Here is an 11,822-nt window from a genome sequence, read left to right on the forward strand (position 1 = left end):
GGGGTCTGTGCACTGAAGGCAAGTACAGGTCACTTTAGCCCGCGTCCAGCCTATCATTATTAATCAAATATCTGGGCCACAATCATACTGCTCTTTTCCCTCTACAAAATATGTAAACCTACCGAAAGTCCAGCGAGCTTGGCATGTTTGAATCTGATTTAGAGTGATTGATTCTGACCTGAAAAGGTTGACACGTCTTTTCAGGATCTCCTGTCCGGAAGGCGCAGCGGCCAAAAGCTTTAAAATATTGAATGTAGTCTTTGGACGGCGTTTCAAAAATATGTCCCATCGACTGAGGAGCGCTGGCAAGCTCTCCAGAGCGAGAGGTCAGAGCCTTGGAAGGATGAGCATCTCTGGAAAGTTTCTTGTGAATCAGCGGGGGGAAAAAAGAGGGGCTATAGCCGGCCTGAATTGCACTAACCCCATGCAGGGAGATAGCACATTAAACACGACTAGTTGTTTTTTTTATTTATATCATTTGTCCAAACCACAGACACATTAAAACAGCCATCAGTGGAAAGCAAATGAATGTTAATGTAGTTCCAGAAGGATAGACTCCACAAGATGAGGTGGATTTCAAGCCAAATGTAATCTTTATTAGTTTCTGTACAAAAAGCACTGAGTCACAGGGAAAAAAACATGCATCCTATTTACAGCAATGGTAATTGACAGGAAAATGAAAGGAGGGTGCTTCTGACCCATTTTGAATTCTAAAGACAAGAATTAAACATTGTGCTTTTTTTTATATACTTTGTTATAATATTTCATATTTCACAAAGATGCAGTACCTTTTCCCCTTTTCACTTTGAGTTTAACATTGGAGGGGGGAAAATCAGAGCAGTCTGCAGTTTCAAAAACATCTGCTGAAAACGAAGGAATCAGAAGCCAGTTCTCTACAGCTATGACAAAAATATTTTCACAAGCTAGAACAAAACTCAATCCATGGGTGAAATGGATACAGGGAATGTGAAGAAGTTTGTACAGTTAAGTGTGGTTTTGAGTCGGAAATGTAGCCTTGTTTTCGTGAGAGCCGTGATATTGAATTCAAATGTTTTCAGTTCAACAGGGCAATGTCATGTCTGATTTCCTGTGTTTTCTGTCATGTACTCACATGACTGTTCCATAATTCACATTGCCTCTTGACATAGAAATAATTTTGTAGTGGGACATACACACAGTTCACACACACAGACACACACACACACACACACACACACACACAGAGAAACACACAGCACACAAACAGCCCGCGCCCTCTCCCGCGCGCTCACTCTTGTGCATACACACACACACACACACACACACACCAAAGACAGTGACATCAGGTCCTTGTGTCCCCACAAGCCAGGTCATTTACAAAATATACAGACATACAGTATGTTGCCGTTGTTGCTGACTATTCAAATACACATGGAATTCTGATATTGTATTCATTTCCATTTCAGCATCAAGTCTCCTCCAAAAAACATGTACAAAAATTGTGTATGTCCCTATACGTCCAAAAACAAAATCCCCCAAATAACAAAATATGCTACTCAAGAAAACTACTGTGAGACCTCTGAGAGTCTATCAGTCAAATTACAACCATAAATATTTTCACACTGAAGCAAAGAATGCTGACAAGTGTCTAAGACCACCTTTTGTAATTTGTAATCGTAGCATATCAAAACAACAGAAAAAGCTTGGGCTGGAGCACAGTCTATTATAAGGCATCAATTATCTTTTGTTCTTTTTATTTTGATCACACAACTACCCCACAGAGAAGTGGAACGACAGTTGCTTGCATTACAGTAAATACAGATTGCATAAGTAAGATGGTACAGAGTGTGAGCAACGATAACAACGACATCACCAACAACAACAATAAACATCAGTGGAACGCTTGAATGGGAAGAGAGGGAAGTGGTGGTCATGTCTCTGAGCAACCCCCACCCCCCCCATCCCCCTCCTCCTGCGGACATTTTTCGACAGGTTTCAAAAAATCTGTGCAGCTATGATTCTTTACAAACAAGAATGTTACATTCGTCTTCACAAAAAAAATAAAATAAAAAATACAATGTTGAGATCTGGGGTTTACAGTTCTGATGGGGGATGAACCAGATAATAAGCAGTCGAGTGATGAGAAGAGTCTAATCTAAGAAAGTAACCTTACATTGAGTAGGGAATATTATGGGAAAGCTTTAGAAATATAGAAAAAATTCACATGATGAAAGTGTAGCCATTTTAGCTATTATGACCAAAAAAAGAAAAGACTAATTCAATCCAAAAATGGTTGAAAACATATCTGTGCATATTTGTATTACTTTTTTTCTTTTTTTTTTCTTTACAATTTTTGTTTTCTTTTCTCTGCTAAGATGCATTGCTCTCATAAGTGCCCCAACTAAAATAGTGCATCAAGAGATAACTATGATTATACACATTTCACATTAAACACACAAACAACAAGAAGACCAAGGAAAACACAAATGCTGTTTACAAAAAAAGTTAAATATTGAATCAGAAAAAAAAATCTTTTGTTTTGTTTTTACAAAAGTGGATGAGCTTCAATCCTGCTTTGAAAAAAACAGGGTGGCCTGGTAATGTCTAGACTTCATTCGTTTTTGTTTTTACAAAAATGTGTAATTCATTATTATTGTTATTACTTCCTCACTCTTTTTACAATATCTAAAAGGTATTAAGACATCAAATGTGTTTACATATATATTTGATACTATTATTCAGGCCTAAATCACCAAATCAATCCCAAAACATATTTTATAAATACATACAAAAAAAGCACAATAGGAAGGTCAACAATAAACTCCAGTACCTAAATGTGATTAAAACTGCATCAAGCATTCTTGGATAAAATCTACCGATCCCACATACCTTCAAATGTACTGCACCTACTTTGACAATTTGATTTTAAAAATGATTGACATCCCAGACAAGGGAATTCCCTGGCTTTCGTTAGATATGAACAAAGGCTTGTGTGTCTTCCTCACCTGAATTCAAATTCTTTTTCTCCCTTTATGGGCTGAATGTCGGACTTGCAGTCCATTTACAAATGTGACATTCTGAATCCTGGACAACTGCTGACAAAACAAAATTTGATTTGCAGTGGTTTGGTGTTTTTGACGTGTGTGTGGGAGAAATTTTTTAGAAAAAAGACAAAGTCTGTATTTTGATCCTATGGGATCCAGTTTGTTCCATTTGTTTTTGTTAATTTTATTTCCTTGTTCTAATTTTGGATGGACTTCATGTTTTGACATCCTCTGTTTTCTCATGATAGGAACAGCACAAGGATATGAAGCAGAGAGAGAGAGAAAGGAAAAAGGAAAGAGAGAGAGAGAGAGAGAGAGAGAGAGAGAGAGAGTCTGTCCTCCATTCACGACTGAGCCGTAAGCCCACCCAGTTCACAGTCAAGGGGGGCCCGTTTACATATCAAAGCCACGGCACACAGTCTGCGGTGCGATAGCATCTCAGATAGTCCTACCCGTACAGCATCACTGAATGCACAAAAATGCCATCTGGTGACAAGAGTGTAAGCATCAGCCTTCTCAGCATCCACACAGAAGAACCCCCCCCCCTCCACCCCCAATAAAAAGGGAAGCAAAACAAAAAAATGGTGATGAAGGCAAAAGACCAACACAAACATAACCTACTGACTCCAGGGGCACTGGTTGCCAGGTGAATTTTTCTTTCTTTTTTTTTCTCTTCTAGTTCTTCTTTTTCATCGTTCTTTTTTTCTCTCAGTTGTCCAGGTGTAAAGGGTGTTCTTTCTTTCTTTTTTTTTTTTTCATCGTTCTCCTCAGTGGGATGATGGTATTTGATAAGCTGCTGTCGGAGGGAGTTCTTGGGCCAGTGAGTTTGTCATGGGCACAATAAAAGCCTTCAAAGGGCAGTCCTCCCTTTTTACATGGGGGGCACTATGAGTCCGGTCATAGCTGAAAGGGGAAAGGGAGGAGGAGAGAAAAAAAGAACATAAACATATAGGTTATCTTTTCGATGTTGACCATTTTCTTTTTCCCTGCTTGTTATTTCACCATGCGTGACATTTTGTGCAATGTGGGAGAGGACAAGAGTTGAAATGAAAAATGTGAGATAAAATTGATCGTATCAACACTGAATGACAGGGATCAGTTGGAATAGAGGTTAAAGGGAGGGGGGAAAACATATCATAAACTTAATAGCATATATCATGAAATTCAATTTTGCCAAACTGGCCAAATTACCCAGATCACTTAACATTTAATATTACATATCACCTCAGAATCTGAGTCCATTAAGAGAGTGCTTTACCCATGATGATTGCATGTTAATGAAAGGGCATATCCAATTAGAGATTTTTAATGTCAGTTTCACATTCATATAACATCAAATAGATCATTTTCAGGGACCAACTGCAGTCAAAAGCAAGTGCATTCATTTTGCTTTTGAAATAAACAGTATTATGACAAGCTGGAATATTCTAGAAACTCTGAAGTTATGGATCAACTTTGACCTCAGCACAGCATCACTAGTGGAACACAACTGATGCAAGATTTTGAACTGCATCCCATTTGCTCACTCTCTGTCTTTCACACATACATACAGACAGACACACACACACACACACACACACACACACACACACACTTTCTTTTTTCCTCAGGGGGTGGAAGTGGCCCGAAAAAAGCAGGAGAGAGGCAAGAGGGAGGGGGGTAGGGGGTGGGGGTGCTCACCCTGTAGGCTGCTCCCATTGGTGCCGGTGCAGGTGGGGGGCGGGGAGGTCTGTGGCCGCACGACGGGGGCGAAGGCACTCTTCTGTTTGACTGCAGAGATCATATGGACAGGAGAGAATGAGAGAGGGCCAGCCATGGAGGAGGAGGAGGAGGAGGTGGTGGTGGAGGAGGAGGAGGAGGTGATGGAGGTGCATAAGGTAGAAGAGGAGGAGGTGGTGGAGGAGGAGGTGATGGAGGAGAGGATGGAGGTGCATAAGGTAGAAGGGGAGGAGGTGGAGGAGGTGGTGGAGGAGGAGAGGTGATGGAGGAGAGGATGGAGGTGCATAAGGTAGAAGAGGAGGTGGAGGAGGAGGTGGTGGAGGAGGAGAGGTGATGGAGGAGAGGATGGAGGTGCATAAGGTAGAAGAGGAGGTGGGGGAGGAGGAGGAGGTGGTGGAGGAGAGGATGGAGGTGCATAAGGTAGAAGAGGAGGAGGTGGTGGAGGAGGAGAGGTGATGGAGGAGAGGATGGAGGTGCATAAGGTAGAAGAGGAGGAGGTGGAGGAGGTGGGGGAGGAGGAGGTGGAGGAGGTGGAGGAGGAGAGGATGGAGGTGCATAAGGTAGAAGAGGAGGAGGTGGAAGAGGAGGAGAAGAGAGGGGAGGGAGGAGGTGGTGGAGGATGAGGAGAGAGGTGCATAAGGTAGAAGAGGAGGAGGAGGAGAAGAGAGGGGAGGGAGAAGAGAGGTGATGGAGGAGGTGATGGAGGATGAGGAGAGAGGGTGGAGGTGCATAAGGTAGAAGAGGAGGAGGTGGGGGGGTGAAGAGGCCAATGCCACCAGTTGTGGGCTATTGTGGGTGACAGGCAGCAAAACATTGACTGACAGGCAGACAGACAGGCAGACAGACAGGCAGGCGGATATGTACAGAAGGAATGGAGACGAGCACAGGCCACTCATGCAGCTGTTACTGGTAAGATGGAGGATGCAGGATGCAGGGGGAGGGAAGGAGGGAGGGGCAACCATGAAACGGGGGGGTTGGGAGCGGGAGCTACTGGGAGGGCAAAGTTGATCCATAACTTTGTCTGAAAACACCTCTAACACCACTGGGGACGAGAGGGGCTGAGGAGAAACTGTTCAGTCTCCATCACTGAGCCCCTTCTATCGCCTGCCCTCCCACCCTACCCCACAAAGCAACAGATAACTACTGTATTTCATTCTAAATTGCATTGTGGTTTCACTCTATTTTTTTTATTGTGGGTGATGATATGCTAAAGCTACACATTGCATAAAATGTCATTTCACTCTTGCACATTAAAGTGTCGTCATGTTCCATGCACTGTCTTGAGGGTTAATCTGGGTTGTTAGTAAGAGAGATATGCAGTCAGAGCATGTCCTGAGAAAAGCTGCTTCACGCCCACTTTAGCTGAAGTAGCCTTGAGTTTTGAATGTAGGACCAATTTAAATAGCCCAGTTATTTGCTTATGGAAGAATACACAAATGGGTACTTATGAGCTAGTTTCATAAGCACAGTGAGGATGAAAAAAGCAAGGGGGAAATACAACTTACAATGTATACAGAAAATAAACTCAACCATTTAAATCTTATCATGGTATTATAAACATATAACAACAGACTTTGTTGAAGATCTGAAGGTCCACCACAACTATTCACTAAATAAATCATCTTTGTTGGAATTTTTAAATCTAAATCTTATATACATATACTTCAATGGTAAACACTTGCTTCTGTTACTTAAAAATTCTTGAAAATCAACTTGTCTTGCCTTTTCAGAACAAGTCAAATCACCTCTACCAAACAGAATAGACTGACACTGATCATTAGCACAGGTCACAGTTGGACATCGGTGAAGCCCACCACACATAAGGGGGGTTCACGTAGAGCATGTTAGCCCTGAGACAGTGGGGGACAGTCTGGACTAGGGCTCAGTGCCCAGGGGAGAAGGAGCATGAGGAGGATGTTAATGTGTTAGTGGAGGAGAGCGATGGGAGAGGCGAAGTGGCAGTTAAGAGTTGATGGAGGATCTCCACAGTGAGAACACAGAACGTTCCAGAATGGTACAGCATACACAGATGGGTACACCTGACACCTGGCCACACTTGATCTCAGTTCACAATTCACTAAAAGCTAAAAAGATTATGTTTAAAACTCAAAAGCAGTCTTGATAGAGGTGGCATAGTTTAGCATAGCTATTCTAACTGGCGACTGATCGACTGTCCAGTTCTTTCTGGAGTCTCTGGTCCAGTGTCAACACACACATACCAAGAGCAAACTCATTTTCTGCACATTTAAAACCCTTTTTTTCAAGGGTAGCCGTAAGTTAGAATAAGAAGCCCTGCATTATCAAGAGTCACTGACCGCCAGGTAACACAACGAGAGAGTAAGAGCGAGTGTGAGAGTGAGTGTGTGTGTGTGTGTGTGAGTGTGTGTGTGCGTGAGTGCGTGTGCGTGTGCGTGTGCGTGTGTGTGTGTGTGTGTGTGTGTGTGTGTGACTTACGTGCATAGGGGGAGTTGGCGGAGGAGCCGTTGAGGAAGCTGGGTGAGCCGGGGACCCCCAGGTTGGTCATGCCCGCTCCGTAGCCGTTCATGGTGGAGGTGATGGTGTTGTAGTTGGACTGCTGCGGTGTGGAGCTTGGGACGTAGCCACGAGGTGACACACTGTTGGAGTTACGCGAGTAACCTGGAACACACACACACACCGTTTAAGTTCCATTGCATTGGAGTGTATTGTATGTTAGTCAGTTAATGAAACAATGGATTCATTAGGAAAAAAAAAAAAAACTCCATTCACTCCATTTTGCATGCTAATCGTGCCGATGTACAGTAGGTGACACAATATACCTGGGAGGCTTTTTCTTTTTCCTTTTTCTGAAGACTGCACAATGATTAGTTCATAATACATTTTTATTCTGGATAAAACATCCTGTTTCTGGTCAAAATGAAGGCAGGGAGGCCCTTGCGGCATCGTCCCAAGGTTTGCGTGCATTTTCTTTTACAATTCATTAATCCCCACGCGCGGTGTGGTAATTGTTAATAACGGAGTCAGTGTCGAATTCACACTGAAGTAATTTATCCATTATAATTAAACAACTTTAATTATTTCTGAAGTCTTCAACTGTGTGAAAGCAGGCCTGAGGTGAAGCCTGCATGTGTAGTGAGCAGATGTGTGTATCTGTGTGTGTGTGTGTGTGTGTGTGTGTCTGTGTGTCTATGTGTGTGTGTGTGTGTGTGTGTGTGTGTGTCTGTGTGTCTATGTGTGTGCGCGTGTTCGTGCGTGCGTGCATGCGTGTGCATGTGTGTGCGTGTGTGTGTGTGTGTGTGTGTGTGTGTGTGTGTGTGTGTGTGTCTGTTTGTGTGTGTGTGTGTGTGTCTGTGTCTGTTGTCTGTGTGTGTGTGTGTGCATCTGTGAATGACTTTGTGCTTTTGTGCATATCCTTGCACGTATGTGTGTATAGGGATGTGGTGTCTGTGTGCTTGCGTATGCCTGTGGGTGAGTGTGTCTGCGTACACGTTTGTGCACACACATCTGAGTATGTGTGTGAAAAAGAGAATGAGTGAAAGAGAGAGAGAGAAAGAGAGGTTTAGTATGCGTGTGCGTGCTTGCATGCGTGTGTATTTGTGTGCATGTGTGTGTGTGTGTGTGTATGCATACATGCATGCATGCATGCATGCACGCGCATTTGTGTGTGTGCGTGTATGCATGGGCGCTCGCTCGTGTGTGCGTGCCTGTGTGTGTGTGTGTGTGTGTGTGTGTGTGTGTGTGTGTGTGTGTGTGTGTGTGTGTGTGTGTGTGTGTGTGTGCAAGCACGAGTGTGTGTGACTGTGTGTGTGTGTGTGTGTGTGTGTGTGTGTGTGTGTGTGTGTGTGTGTGTGTGTGTGTGTGTGTGCAAGCACGAGTGTGTGTGACTGTGTGTGTGTGTGACTCTCAGCACTGCTGCTCCCTCCACTGTTCCTCACATGTGTTTCCTATTCACTGCTCCCTCCCTGATCCCCGGCCAGACCTCCATCAATAGCCTTCCTGCTGGGAACCTCACCAGGAAGTGGAGGCCGAGACAGAGAGAGGGAGAGAGAGAGGGAGAGAGGGAGAGGGAGAGAGAGAGACAGAGCAATAGAAAGAGAAAGCGATGGAGAGGGACAAAGAGAAAGTGAGAGAGAGAAGTAGAGAAGAGAGTGTGAGAGAAGGATATATATAGAGAGAGAGAGAGAGAGAGAGAGAGAGAGTGTGTGCCACTTGGCACTGTGTCGTCTTTTGCGTTCTCCAGCTCCTATTTCCCCTCCTGTCTTTTCCCTCCACTCCACTCCACTACAAGCCAAAGTCCCTGACATGTAGGAGGAGAGCGCGTGAAAGGACGCGGAGTGAAAGAGCCAGAGAGAAATGGAGGGAGAAAGAGAAAAATAAGAGAGAGAGAGGAGAGAGAGGGGAGAGAGAGAGAGAGGGGAGAGAGAGAGAGAGAGACAGAGAGAGAGAGGGGAGAGAGAGAGAGAGAGAGAGAGAGAGAGGGGAGAGAGAGAGAGAGAGAGGGGGGAGAGAGAGAGATTGCACATGACAGGGCAGTGTTGCTAAAATGTTGAAATGAAGAGAGTTGTCTACTACACCGATAGGACAGGATAGTAACCTCGCCCTACACACACACACACACACACACACACACACACACACACACACACACACACACACACACACACACACACACACACAGACATATGCTATGGCTCAAAGAGGGTGTTAGGACTGATTTCATTGCCTAGATATTAGCGAAACGCAACTCCTCTGCCCCCCGCCCCCCCCGACCCGCCACCCCACCAACGCCACTGAGACGAGGGAACATTAGGACATGAGTGCTTTCGCAATCCAAACGCTTGTGTAAGGATTATGTCAAAACGCTCCATCAAAGTGCTTTTCGGAGGTGGGGGAGTGGGTGGGGGTGGGGGTGTGGGTGTGGGTGTGGGTGTGGGAGTGGGTGTGGGTGGGGGAGTGGGTGGGGAAGTGGGTGTGGGTGGGGGGAACTGCTCAGCATGAAAAGCAGTCACTTCACATGATGCATGCCACGTTACACTGTACAGATGCTGTGATGACTGCGTGTTGATGTAAGCCAGCATGTTCAGTTGAGATGCCTGAGCTTGAGAACCCAGGACGAACTCCAGCCTTGCGTGAGTGCTGTATGTGTATGGGTGTATGTGTATGGGTGTGTGTGTGTGAGTGTGTGTGTGTGCGCGTGTGTGCATGTGTGAGTGTGTGTGAGTGTGTGTGTGTGTGTGTGTGTGTGTGTGCGCGTGTGTGCATGTGTGAGTGTGTGTGTGTGTGTGTGTGCGCATGTGTCCGTGCGTCAGGGGATGATGATGTAAAGCTCCACCATTCGCCAGAAGAGGAAGAAAAAATAAATCCTAAGCGTCCCCAATAAATGACGTTCCCAGAGCGTTTGATAAGTGCATACACCTTATTATTGATGTTTTAATCAGCGTGCGTAATTTCGCACGAGGCGCACAAAGAGAGCCGTCTTCATGGACGTTAACGTTAGCGAGGGAAAAAAGCAATAACTCCGACGTAATGTTCCAGCGAACGGGGACCAGAAGTATGAAATCCTGTATTTTTTATGATGGCTCCGCTGCTTTTCCCATGACCTCATAGATTCCTGAAGGTGTTCTTTCCTGAGCGGATGAGGGGAACAGACCGAAAGGAAGAAGAGGAGGTATAGAAAAAGAGAGAAAAAGACAGAGAAAGAGAGAGAGAGAGAGACAAAGAGAGTGAGAAAGAAAGAATGAGAAAGATACTGAGAGTGGAGAGAGAGATGTACTAGGCGAGAGATGAAAAGAGAGAAGCAGAGAGAGAGAGAGAGGGAGAGAGAGAGAGAAAGGGGGGGAGAGAGAGGGAGGGAGGGAGAGAGAGAGAGAGGGAGAGGGAGGGAGAGAGAGGGAGGGAGGGAGGGAGAGCAAGAGAAAGATTTATTTTGGCTTCCTGTACGTCCATTTTCTCTTTACATCCACGTCAACTATGTGAGTGATTTGGTTCATCCCTCTCCCCACGCAGCGTCCGGCCCATCACAGGAAGCGCTCGATGAGGCAGAACAGCAAGCCTCCCTCTTTCAACAAAAAAAACCATGCAGTAAAAAGAAATCCATGTTTCTGTCATGGCCATAGAAACTTCAGGTAAAAGGTGAACTGTGCTACAGAGAGCTACAGGAAGGAGACTACAGGACTCCTGCCATGGCTATAGGGACTTTAAGTTTAAAAAAGACTAATTGTTGGGTTTTTAAGTTGGGTTTTTTAAGGAAAGGGAAGCCAAAAACCACAAAGTAATTTAAATAGAACGCTGTTTTAAAAAAATCTTGCTGTGAGGAATGGAGTGAGAGAGATATATATTCTGGAAATATTCTTGTGAAAGGTAGTTTCTTTTTTCATTTTGGGTTGGAGTTTTTTTTTTTCCTGTTCTGTTGTTGGACGCTGTCTAAATGCAGGGTGAATTATGCATGTGCGGTTGTTGTGGTGAATCTCTGAACTAATTAGCAACTCCCTTCCCTAACACATTGCTCATGCAGAGTGACACATGCACACGCAAGTACACACACTCACATACAGTACACACACACTCTCTCTCTTTCTCTCTCTCTCTCTCTCTCTCTCTCTCTCTCTCACACACACACATTCACACACACATACATTCTCTCACTCTCTCAAATCATTCATTCGAGACATTCTCTCTCTTTCTCTGTCTCCCTCTCTCTCAAACACACACACACACACACACACACACACACAGACATACATATACATGCACGCACACGCACACACACACACACACGCACACACACACACACACACTCATATAAACATAAACTAACAGTCACTCATCCACACAGAGCCAGTCTGAGCGAGTACATTAGCGGGCGAGCTACCGTGGGGTGAGTGACAGCTCAGAACTGTTCCGCTGACAGCTGTGCCAAAACCAACATGCCCGCCGCGCCGCGAGCCCCACCGTACCACGAGCTAACAGCCGCGCCGCGAGCCCCACCGTACCACGAGCTAACAGCCGCGACACGAGCCCCACCGTACCACGAGCTAACAGCCGCGCCCGCTACAGCACGCCGCATATTTACCACTAGAACATTAGAATCTTCTAGAATGT

General features: G+C 45.0%; 1 protein-coding gene across 4 annotated transcripts in view; it reads right to left on the reverse strand.

Annotated features, from left to right (window-relative positions):
- Positions 1 to 1,962: 1,962 nt before the first annotated feature.
- The window catches only part of LOC143132216 (transcription factor COE3), a 112,858-nt gene continuing 102,998 nt past the window's right edge, over positions 1,963 to 11,822 (reverse strand). For 3 of the 4 annotated variants that reach the window (XM_076291591.1, XM_076291592.1, XM_076291590.1), the window contains exons 14-16: positions 7,197 to 7,379; positions 4,704 to 4,793; positions 1,963 to 3,926 (exon numbers count right to left, since the gene is read on the reverse strand). In XM_076291591.1, coding sequence (XP_076147706.1) covers positions 3,895 to 3,926; positions 4,704 to 4,793; positions 7,197 to 7,379 — 305 coding nt within the window. In that variant the 3' untranslated portion in view covers positions 1,963 to 3,894. The remainder of the gene's footprint in view (positions 3,927 to 4,703; positions 4,794 to 7,196; positions 7,380 to 11,822) is intronic. The other variant, XM_076291593.1, reaches the window with a different exon arrangement.

This window comes from Alosa pseudoharengus, unplaced genomic scaffold (assembly GCF_046254945.1).
Source record: "Alosa pseudoharengus isolate Yale_2024_CS ecotype anadromous, Long Island Sound unplaced genomic scaffold, YU_APseudo_1.1 YU_APseudo_1.1_scf_19, whole genome shotgun sequence".
NCBI classification, from domain to species: Eukaryota; Metazoa; Chordata; class Actinopteri; order Clupeiformes; family Clupeidae; genus Alosa; species Alosa pseudoharengus.